This window comes from Schistocerca serialis, chromosome 10 (assembly GCF_023864345.2).
Source record: "Schistocerca serialis cubense isolate TAMUIC-IGC-003099 chromosome 10, iqSchSeri2.2, whole genome shotgun sequence".
Lineage (NCBI taxonomy): Eukaryota > Metazoa > Arthropoda > Insecta > Orthoptera > Acrididae > Schistocerca > Schistocerca serialis.
The window spans coordinates 58,386,551-58,398,418 of record NC_064647.1 but is presented as its reverse complement, the minus strand read 5'-3'; the positions used below and the strand labels follow the sequence as shown (position 1 = coordinate 58,398,418).

Genomic DNA, 11,868 nt, shown 5'->3' with positions numbered 1-11,868 from the left:
CTCTTTTCTCCAAATGTCTCTTTAATTTTCCTGTAGGCAGTATCTATCTTACCCCTAGTGTGATAAGCCTCTACATCCTTACATTTGTCCTCTAGCCATCCCTGCTTAGCAATTTTGCACTTCCTGTCGATCTCATTTTTGAGTCGTCTGTATTCCTGTTTGCCTGCTTCATTTACTGCATTTGTATATTTTCTCCTTTCGTCAATTGTTCAATATTTCTTCTGTTACCCAAGGATTTCTACTAGCCCTCGTCCTCTTACATACTTGATCCTATGCTGCCTTCACTACTTCATCCCTCAGAGCTACCCATTCTTCTTCTACTGTACTTCTTTCCCCATTCCTGTCAATTGTTCCCTTATGCTCTCCCTGAAACTCTGTGCAACCTCTGGTTCTTTCAGTTTATCCATGTCCCATCTACTTAAATTCCCACCCTTTTGCAGTTTCTTCAGTTCTAATCCACAGCTCATAACCAATAATCTATCTGATACCTTCTAGTATCTCCAAGATTCTTCCATGTATACAACCTTCTTTCATGATTCTTGAACCAAGTGTTAGCTATGATTAAGTTATGCCCTGTGCAAAACTCTACCAGGTGGCTTTCTCTTTCATTTCTTAGCCCCAATCCATATTCACCTACTATGATTCCTTCTCTCCCTTTTCCTACTCTCGAATTCCAGCCACCCATGACTACTAAATTTTCGTCTCCCTTCACTACCTGAATAATTTCTTTTATCCCATCATACATTTCTTCAATTTCTTCATCATCTGCAGAGCTGGTTAGCATATAAACTTGTACTACTGTAGTAGGCGTGGGCTTCGTGTCTATCTTGGCAACAATAATGCATTCACTATGCTGTTTGTAGTAGCTTACCCATACTCCTATTTTTTTATTCATTATTAAACCTACTCCTGCATTACCCCTATTTGATTTTGCATTTATAACCCTGTATTCGCCTAACCAAAAGTCTTGTTCCTCATGCCACCGAACTTCACTAATTCCCACTATATTTAACTTTAACCTATCCATTTCCCTTTTTAAACTTTCTAATCTACCTGCCCGGTTAAGGGATCTGACATTCCATGCTCCGATCCGTGGAACGCCAGTTTTCTTTTTCCTGATAACGACGTCCTCTTGAGTAGATCCGAATGGGGGACTATTTTACCTCTGGAATATTTTACCCAAGAGCACGCCATCATCATTTATCCATACAGTAAAGTTGCATGCCCTCAGGAAAAATTACAGCCATAGTTTCCCCTTGATTTCAGTCGTTCGCAGTACCAGCACAGCAAGGCCGTTTTGGTTAGTGTTACAAGGCCAGATCAGTCAATCATCCAGACTGTTGGCCCTGCAACTACTGAAAAGGCTGCTGCCCCTCTTCAGGAACCACACATTTGTCTGGCCTCCGTTGTGGTTGCACCTACGGTACAGCCATCTGTATCGCTGAGGCACGCAAGCCTCCCCACCAACGGCAAGGTCCATGGTTCATGGGGAAGCCTCTTATGATTGCAGGTAAAAATCATGCCTCTATGATATCTCTTAATATACATATATATTTTTGCATGCATTGTTACATATATCATTTACTACACATGTTGTTGATGGACCAGTAAAATTACGCATCTTTTGTGTGATATCTAAAATACAAGCATTCTCAAGGGAGAATGAAACAAAAGTTGTTAAAAAAATTCAATGTTCTCCTGACATTTTCTTTTGTTACAAAGATAATTTTAAAAGCTTATCTTTGACATCTTCTGCAGCGATGGACTAATTTCTTATTACTAATGAGGAAAATAAAAAGGTGTTACACAAACTCGCTGAAGTATTACGGGAAAGAAAGATGTGACATGGTGTTCGATGTTTAGTGAATGATTTAAATGCAGTTTGACATCTAATCATTTCGTTACATCAGAACTTGTTCCATAGATCACGAATACGACATTTCGTAATGATGTGGAACGTGTCATTTTGACGTAAGTTTTCATTATGCTTTTTTCAGTTACTGCTTCATATCTAAAAATTCATCTATTGAGTAGAAGGAGTTGCCATTCAGAAACCTTACTTTGTTTTTAAATTTTGGATTGCTTTCTGTCAGATTATTAATATTATTTGGCGAATGACCAAAGATTTTTGTCGCATCATAATTCACCCCTTTTTGTGCCGACGTCAGATTTAACCCAGAATAGTGAAGATTATTCTTTGTTCTGTAGTGTTGTAGTATGCATTTCACTGCTATTTTTGAATTGGGATGGGTTTTTTTAAAAATGAATTAATCTATGTTCAGTTTCATTACTACAAATAAGCAATACACATACGTCACTGCAGTACTTCAACAACTAAGTTCACTGGCGCCGGCGCAGTAGCAAATCAAAGTTGGATTGAAATTTAATGGACGTGTACTATTTGAATTTCCAGTTTCGACTCGTTCCAGTGACTTGAAAAATTTCCATGGTAGGTGCCGGCACGCCGTTTCCGCCGAAATTAAACTCTGATCACCGCAGACAGAGCGTTGCATGTTGACTGTTCTATTTAATCTTCCCCGAATTGTTGGTAGCACTGACTTTTGACAGGTAGAGTGGTAACCACTCTGGCTGTGAATATACATTTGTGCGTCGGCAGTATATTATTGTGAAGGCAGTTGTTTCAGTGTTGAACGTAAAATAACTGCGCGCCGTCGGAACGAAAACACATTTCCTGATAACAGGACACAAGGTTTTCGCAATGATTTTTATGCCACCAGTCATTCGGTGTCGGATTATGCTTACAGTTTGAGAGGTAATTCATTAAAGCAGCGCCGATTGTCCCAGAAAAATACGGTAGTTAAACAGAAAAGTAGTACTTAACCGATCTCAGGATACACGCAAATTTTTAATTTCGCCTGGCCGTATGTACGAAGTATTCACTGATGTCCATTTTGGAGCAAATAATTTGTGATCTCGTAACAGAAATTAATACGCCAACATGTTACTATAATGCATTTCTTTGATCTCGTTATGCAAAAACTGTACATTATAATTTGAATTGTCCGTTCACAAAAGTGCATCATCTCGTCATCTGTAATTACTTGGCGGATACCATGTTTACTGATAAAATTTGTTAGTAACAGTTAATTATAGCACGAGAGTGACAAGTACAAGATACAAATGTAAAGTTATTTGCATTATCTCGAAGTGAATCCAACTTTTGCATAGACAGTAACAAAATTACTGCTATAAAAATCGCTGATAAACTACTCACAGACTACTACTCACAGACTAAAACTGTTTTGGAATAGAGACAAGTTGTTTCTCTTTGACAACCCAGTGTATATCTGTACAACATATTTGTATAATTTATGTGGAGACCATGATTTATGGTAATTAACCATGGCAACAAGTGAGTATTTGAGCTTCCCTTGCTATACTTAGTATCTTTATGGTTTGAGCAAGGGCTTAATTAGCCACAAGGTTTATTGGTCCTCTTTAATTTTATACTTTAAATGATGTCATCAACTTCTAGCAAATGTAGATGTACAGCCAGTATAAATTCCGTAAATGGCATCATTTACCACTCTCAACTGTAATTGTTTTTGCTGTGCCACTGCAATTTTGACTTATGTGCCATTGTCGAGCACAAGATAAGTTTAAGTGACACAGCTATAGTTTGTAAGAGCTGCCAGAGGTCAACTATCCTTTGCTATTTAGTTGTGATTGTTGACACGTGCCAAAGCATCTGACTTGGTACTGTGCAAATGCTTATTAATAAAAATACAGTCAAACGGGGTGTCTAATGAATCTTGTTACTGGACTGAAGTAGTCTTCGTAGTAACGATGCAGCATTTCATGTTCGATGGAGAGTCACTGGCATGTGTGGAAGTAACTTTGTGCGTGCTCCATGGAATTGCTATTCTCATTGTGTATTAAAGACTGGCAGACAAAATTAACACTAACCTTGGAGTCTGCCGATGATGCAGTTGACTGTAATGAAGCACTATTTAAAGAAAGTAGCATAAATATTAAATCAAATAAATATTCAAACTTTTGCAAAAAGGCTGGCAACTTGGTTTAAAAATTTAGAAATGTAAAATTGTGCACTGGTAAAATTTTACTTACAGCAGCAGTGGTGGCATAGTGTGCTCTTGTTAGCAACAACTGGCCATGGAGTAAATAATTAATGCTGTTCCTTATCTGTGGTTGAAAGGTTCTTGTATGCACTCTTGTTCAATCAGTAAATTAATTATCCTTGTAAAGATAACATTTCATATCAAAACATTTGCGTTAACATGCATGTTAGATAATTTTCAGCTGTCACTGTAAACATCAGCACACTACACTGCTGCTGTCATAAGTAAAATTTAACCTGTGCACTTCACAAAACAAAAAATTAGGGTGCTATGACTGTAACACAGAGTCAACTGAGGTCAGTCAATTTGTACAAATGCTTGGGTGTAACAGTTTGTGAGTGTAAAAATGGAATGATAACACAGGCACAGCCATTGGTCAAGCAGGTGGCAGACATTGGTTCTGTGGTAGTAAGATGGGACATTGTAAAGAGTCTACAAAAGAGATTTGTTACAGAAACACTCATGCTCTGTGAATATTTATGATGATGTCCCATACTCCAAGGAGTGTAGGGATGATGCGAGAGACCCGCACCGCCGACTAGGCAAGGTCCTAGCAAAGGCGGTATGCCATTGCCTTTCTTGAGTATAGACACAAACTATCTTGCAAAAGCCTATTAAAATCTATGAACCACCATTAAGTGGGAAATATAGGAAAGTACTACAGCTTCCTAAGGAGCACTCCCGCAGGGACCACGAAGACAAAATTACAGCATGCACAAAGGTATTTGAGCCATCAGTTCTTCCATAGCCCTATCCACAGATGGTATGAAAGAAACCCTAATACTTGATCTAGTAGGATGCACGCAGTGTCACATCACAGCTGTAGAAAGTAAGTTTTAATTTTATGAAAAAGGCTTTTCTGTTATTTCAGTTACTTTATGGCTTGAACATTTCAAGAGTGGGATTCTGTTTGACAGATACTAGAAAGTTGGGGGATTAATACTTTGAAACTTGTAGCAGTTAATAAAGGACACTGTGACAGAGGTGTATTTTTATGTACTATAATAACTGTCATGGGTAAGCCACAAGAAAGCAAACATATGTCAAAGACATTGTTTTAAGTAACTTTAGGATGAACTAACACTTTTTGAGTGATCTCCCCATTCACCATGCTTTAATATTATTCAGTCATTGTGGCATGTAGTGGAAGACACAGTTAAGCACCAGCCCCACCTTTCTTCATAATGCACTAGGGAATGGTATAGAATCCAAATGATTGACATTCACAATTGAGATACATCACTCCTCAGCCGGATTCAGGCTGTCGCCAATGAAAAATGTTGTTCCAAGTCAGTGGCAGTCAACCTGGTCCCTACAGCCCACTAATGGGCAGTCCAGTTTTCAGGTGGGTGGTAGGCTGTAATGGTTTTAAAAAACATTTTCATTTTAAGTCTTGACAAAATTTTGACAAAGTATTAGATAAGTAATTATTATTATTATTATTATTATTAGTGGAGATGCTTTAACTTGATTTAACTCTGCTGTATAAATTTTATTCAGTAAAGTTACTTCCCTACTTTTTATATCACCATATTTGGAATCAGTGAAAATTTTACTACTAACAGAGATACAAAACTGGGTGGTAGGTACAAATGTTGACTGCCCCTGTTCTACTTCATATGAGGGCTGCTCATAAATTACCCTCAGATTGGATATAAAAAAGAAAAAGAAAAACATAACTTGTAAACACAGTTTGTACATATGTCTTGATAGTAGTTCTCAAGTAGTCGCCACCCAAATTCAAATATTTGTTACACCATGCCATCAGCTTCTTTGTCCCTTCATCAAAGATTGGTGCCACGCAGTACTTCAGCTAATTGCTGACAAAATCCTTGAGGTCATTGTCAGTCAAAAAGTGCTGAGTAGCCAGCCAGGCTTGTACGAGGGCAGTTCAATAAGTAATGCAACACATTTTTTTTCTCGGCCAATTTTGGTTGAAAAAACCGGAAATTTCTTGTGGAATATTTTCAAACATTCCCGCTTCGTCTCCTATAGTTTCATTGACTTCCGACAGGTGGCAGCGCTGTATGGAGCTGTTAAAATGGCGTCTGTAACGGATGTGCGTTGCAAACAACGGGCAGTGATAGAGTTTCTTTTGGCGGAAAACCAGGGCATCTCAGATATTCATAGGCGCTTGCAGAATGTCTACGGTGATCTGGCAGTGGACAAAAGCACGGTGAGTCGTTGGGCAAAGCATGTGTCATCATCGCCGCAAGGTCAAGCAAGACTGTCTGATCTCCCGCGTGCGGGCCGGCCGTGCACAGCTGTGACTCCTGCAATGGCGGAGCGTGCGAACACACTCGTTTGAGATGATCGACGGATCACCATCAAACAACTCAGTGCTCAACTTGACATCTCTGTTGGTAGTGCTGTCACAATTGTTCACCAGTTGGGATATTCAAAGGTTTGTTCCCGCTGGGTCCCTCGTTGTCTAACCGAACACCATAAAGAGCAAAGGAGAACCATCTGTGTGGAATTGCTTGCTCGTCATGTGGCTGAGGGTGACAATTTCTTGTCAAAGATTGTTACAGGCGATGGAACATGGGTTCATCACTTCGAACCTGAAACAAAACGGCAATCAATGGAGTGGCGCCACACCCACTCCCCTACCAAGAAAAAGTTTAAAGCCATACCCTCAGCCGGTAAAGTCATGGTTACAGTCTTCTGGGACGCTGAAGGGGTTATTCTGTTCGATGTCCTTCCCCACGGTCAAACGATCAACTCTGAAGTGTATTGTGCTACTCTTCAGAAATTGAAGAAACGACTTTAGCGTGTTCATAGGCACAAAAATCTGAACGAACTTCTCCTTCTTCATGACAACGCAAGACCTCACACAAGTCTTCGCACCCGAGAGGAGCTCACAAAACTTCAGTGGACTGTTCTTCCTCATGCACCCTACAGCCCCGATCTCGCACCGTCGGATTTCCATATGTTTGGCCCAATGAAGGACGCAATCCGTGGGAGGCACTACGCGGATGATGAAGAAGTTATTGATGCAGTACGACGTTGGCTCCGACATCGACCAGTGGAATGGTACCGTGCAGGCATACAGGCCCTCATTTCAATGTGGCGTAAGGCCGTAGCATTGAATGGAGATTACGTTGAAAAGTAGTGTTGTGTAGCTAAAAGATTGGGGAATAACCTGGTGTATTTCAATGCTGAATAAAACAACCCCTGTTTCAGAAAAAAAAATGTGTTGCATTACTTATTGAACTGCCCTCGTATTTCAGGGAAGAGATGAAAATTACTTGTTTCCAAATCTGAACTATAGGGATGATGACAAAAAATCTCACAGCCAAAAAGAGTGAACTTTTCCTTTGTATGATTCGCAATATAGGGTCACACATTGTTGTGAAGGACAATTGTTCCTTTAGCAATCATCTCTCCTGGTTTGATTTGGATTGTCTTTTGGAGTTTCACATGAGCCTGACAATAAACTTGTGATGTCACAGTATTCTCATGAATTAATCTCATGAAATCTATTGTTGGAATTCCTTTGCAGCTCCAAACAACTGTAACCACTATTGTGCTTTCATAGAGTCTGCTTGAATTTTTTTGGCTTTCTGGGAGAATGAGTGTACATAAAATTTTTGGACTGCTCCTTAGTTTCAGAGTTCACATACCGTACCCACATCTTGTTCCCAGTAACAATTCTGTCCAGAAATTTCTTCTCTTCATGGTAATGCTGAATATCAAAGATGAACCCACTCTAAGTTTTTTGAACATCAGTTAAACATTTTAATACCCACTGTGACAATGTTAAAGAGGGTTATCCCTGAAATCAGAAGCACATCTTTGGAAACTATGAATAGTTTCGTGGTGCACAAGTTCGTCAGTTACGTCTGCACGTCTTCCTTGACCACTTCCATTGTTTACATCTGTGCGACCAGCCTCAAATTTTCTGCACCAGTCCCTCACAGCTCCTACACTCATAACCCCATCACCATACAATGACATAACCGATGACAAATCGTGACTCATTCTGCTTGCAGGAAGCGAATAACGAAACACAGCGTAACTGTGAGGAGACTGAACAGCACAGTCCATTTCGTCCACTTGCTGCTTACACACTGATGAATGCGGCAGAGTACTGACTGATGCAAAATGACCTTCAAAGTCTCCTTTTTGAACCATGCAAGTGCCATGAAGCTTTAAACATTTGTTTATTTTTAATACCTAATAGGGGTTAATGTATGAATAGTCCTCATATTAGTTGCACAGAATAAAGATTTTGATTCTTAAACATACTACAAGGTGCCTTTTTTTACGAAAGTGTGCTTTATTCATGCTACTTTCTTTTCACAGGATGGATTTATGGTGCTACAAAAACATACCCACGTAGAGTACCAGAAGGATTCGATCAATTCGCTGTAAATGAGCAACAGAATCCGGTCTGACCTGAGAGCAGATATCCTGTTAACTTGGCAGTGTAAATGTAATATGCAATTGTGAATACCATTTTGGAAGAGGCAGTATACAATAGTTGGCACCCGTGTGTATCCAAATAAACAATAAATAAACAAATAAATACTGTTTTGCAGTAAAAGTTGTTGGTACAGTGTGCAAGCTAGTTACAAGTGAAACATGGAAGCAAATGGTAATGTATGTTTGAGGTGGAACAACCACCAGAGTACAGTACTTTCTGTCTTTGAAACCCTTTTAGACAGCGGAACACTTGTCGACTGCACTATCGCAGCCGAAGGTCGTTGCTTGAAAGCTCACCGAGTGATCCTCTCATCGTGTAGCCCTTTCTTTGCACTGTTGTTCAGCCAGCACTATGAGAAACACCCGATAGTTGTACTGAAAGACATCAGATTTCAGGAACTGAGAGCTGTGGTGGATTACATGTACCGTGGTGAGGTCAACATTTCCCAGGATCAGCTGGGAGGTCTCCTGCAGGCGGCAAAGTTGCTGCAAATAAAAGGCTTGTCAGACAGTGGTGAGGGTAGAGGAGATGGGAAGGTGGAAGTGGACAAAACTAAGGAAATGTGCTCTTCGGTCCTACAGAGTGGTGCAGCAGTTGAGCAATCTGCAGAACCTGCAACAGTCACTCGGTTCCCACCAGACACAGACGTAGTTGATCTATCAGATGACAGTTTACCATCTCCTGATGCACAGGAAACTCTCAGTACAAAAGAACAAAATACGTCACCAATCAATTGTGCTCTCAGGGCTTCACACAGTTTATCTGCTCGCCACGAGAACAAAATTGGGAATAGTTCTTCTGCAGCCGAAAATCACCTGAGCACTCTACACGGCACATCCAATGAACCACAGGTTAGTTCAACGATTTCAGCACATGCTTTAACACCGTTGACTTCTGCAGCATTTCCAAAGTCCGTGCTGGAAAATAACTTGCCAGATGTTCCAGAGAACAAGACTGATAGAATAAAATGTGAAAATACTCTACTGCCAAAAGCAGCTTCAGAGCAGACAGCAGTCACATTAAAAGGTCCTCTCCAGAAACCAGGAGCACTTACAGAAACACCAGTTAAGAGTGAAAGTGAGTTAATGGACACTGACGACAACTTTGCTGACAATGTTTCGCGTAATTTTACATTTAATAATGTGGACTGTGCAGCGCACCGAGAACAGCAGTCACCTAGTGACAGGGCGAACTTTCTCAGTGAGGGAATGAGTATTGAAAGTGTGGTCGACTGGACGTGTGACATTTATTCGGGCCTCCCCCAGTCAAAAAGACCTTGTTTCTCTAGGTGCAGAGTTTGTGGCAAGGTGTACAAGTACAACAGGAATTTAACAAAACATTTAAAATATGAATGTGGGAAAGAACCACAATTTTGTTGTCCATACTGTCCAGCAAGGTATACTCAGAATGGAACACTGAGGAAGCACCTCGAAAAACATCATCAAAGTAGTGAGAGTGTCAAGTAATGTAACAGATTAAATGTGAAAACTATAATTTAAAAAAAAATGGTGGATACATTTCCCCTGCTACCAGTACAACTGTGCTTCCAAAAGTCTCACAGTGTGTAAGTGAACAAATAGTTTGATAATACTGTCTCAAACATCAATGTTGCTCCCCAATTACCTTTAATGTCTGCATGCAGAAAACAGTGTTAAAGTTAGAAGTTTATTAGAATAGAGACCAGGAGGAAATCATATACTATTGTCAGAAGTTACCGTTTGTTTTCAAGCAAAGAGAATACACATCTTATCATACTAATGACATAGTGGTGATGCAAGATGACTGGAAACAAATGTGCAGGCCATATCTGCAGAATGATTAAAGTGTTTTCGATGAATTACGCTTTCTTTCAAAATGGTTTTCATGCTATTTTTTCCATTAATTACACTAATGGCATTTCTTGGGCACAATGATTAAGAGAACAGACCTCCTTTCATCAATACTATGAAGTCCTCAGTGGCTGAGAAAAACACAAATTACAGATGATTCTTGCTAAGATGTCAAATTTCAAGTGCTAAATATGTGCATATTGAAACCTTGCTCTGACGAATGGAGGAAAGTCCTGAGGCATAATAGCACATATCTCTTAATGTTTGTCAGTGAGTAGTGCCCCGCCTTCTCATTAATTGTTCATTATTGGAGAAACATCTTTTAAAAAGTGTCAGTGGGGTGGGAGGGAGTGCAGGCAATGCTTTAGACCATAACTATGGCACCACTGAGGATAACATTAGACACATCACTGAAAATGCACTTCACACTAACATGATCATCATGATGTTTTTAAGCAGTTCAACAAGCACTGGACAGAGAATGTAAATGCCAAGCTGGGACATTAATTTGGAGTCAGACACATTCATACATAGTTGTGATTGATACATTACCCCTCCTTCTGTTCTATCAAACACAACACGGCCTCTGTCAAGATGCTTCTTGTTAGAAAAATGGCTCTGAACACTATTGGACTTAACTTCTGAGGTCATCAGTCCCCTAGAACTTAGAACTACTTAAACCTAACTAACCTAAGGATATGAATATAATAGAGGGAAACATTCCACGTGGGAAAAATATATCTAAAAACAAAGATGATGTGACTTACCAAACGAAAGCGCTGGCAGGCTGATAGATGTCTGCTTGTGTCTGTGTACGTGCGGATGGATATGTGTGTGTATGTGAGCAATACCTGTCCTTTTTGCCCCCTAAGGTAAGTCTTTCCGCTCCCGGGATTGGAATGATTCCTTACCCTCTCCCTTAAAACCCACATCCTTTCGTCTTTCCCTCTCCTTCCCTCTTTCCTGATGAAGCAACTGTTTGTTGCGAAAGCTTGAATTTTGTATGTATGATTGTGTGTGTTTGTGTGTCTATCAGCCTGCCAGCGCTTTCGTTTGGTAAGTTACATCATCTTTGTTTTTAGATATATTTTAGTGTTATGTATTCAGGGGATCTACGTTGCCCACATTCCCACATATGACTTTGGCTATGGCCAAAGAGGTGCAGATATGTAGGGTAGAGGCCGTGGCCTGTGAGGAAGTATACCATTCTGTGACATGGGTCAACGTGTCTGAGCCCGGAACCGTTCCCAGATGTTCGGGAAGAAGATAACCTGACAGCCCTTTTCAGATGTTTCCCATTATTTTTGCCATGTTTCAACCTTCAAATATTTTATTTGCTTTTTTCTGTAATATGTTCCCCTTCTACATATATTATCCAGTCTTCTTCTTTTGAGCCGATAAGTTGCTGCTCTTTGTCCAATGGTTACGTTGCAAGTACAATGCACTGGGCTTCCACAGATGTGGTGCCAAATGGCCCTAGTCCCTTGGGGGCTCAGTATTCGTTTGCTGAGTA

General features: G+C 40.1%; 1 protein-coding gene across 5 annotated transcripts; it reads left to right on the top strand.

Moving 5' to 3' along the window:
- Window positions 1–2,579: 2,579 nt before the first annotated feature.
- Window positions 2,580–10,363, top strand: LOC126425105 (longitudinals lacking protein-like). 5 transcript variants are annotated; one of them, XM_050088030.1, is made up of 3 exons: window positions 2,580–2,773; window positions 5,294–5,445; window positions 8,406–10,363. In XM_050088030.1, the coding sequence occupies exon 3, from the start codon at window positions 8,685–8,687 to the stop codon at window positions 9,990–9,992; it is 1,308 nt and encodes a 435-aa protein (XP_049943987.1). In that variant the 5' UTR covers window positions 2,580–2,773; window positions 5,294–5,445; window positions 8,406–8,684; the 3' UTR covers window positions 9,993–10,363. The 5 variants fall into 5 exon arrangements, 4 of the variants coding, with proteins under 4 accessions (XP_049943987.1, XP_049943988.1, XP_049943986.1 ...); XM_050088031.1 differs by having other exon boundaries at window positions 5,229–5,445; XM_050088032.1 differs by lacking the exon at window positions 2,580–2,773 and adding an exon at window positions 2,784–3,373 and having other exon boundaries at window positions 5,229–5,445.
- Window positions 10,364–11,868: the final 1,505 nt, after the last annotated feature.

Coding starts and splice junctions, on each gene's coding strand:
- LOC126425105 (XM_050088029.1), top strand. CDS start 8,685: ATGGAAGCAAATGGTAATGTATGTTTGAGGTGGAACAACCACCAGAGT.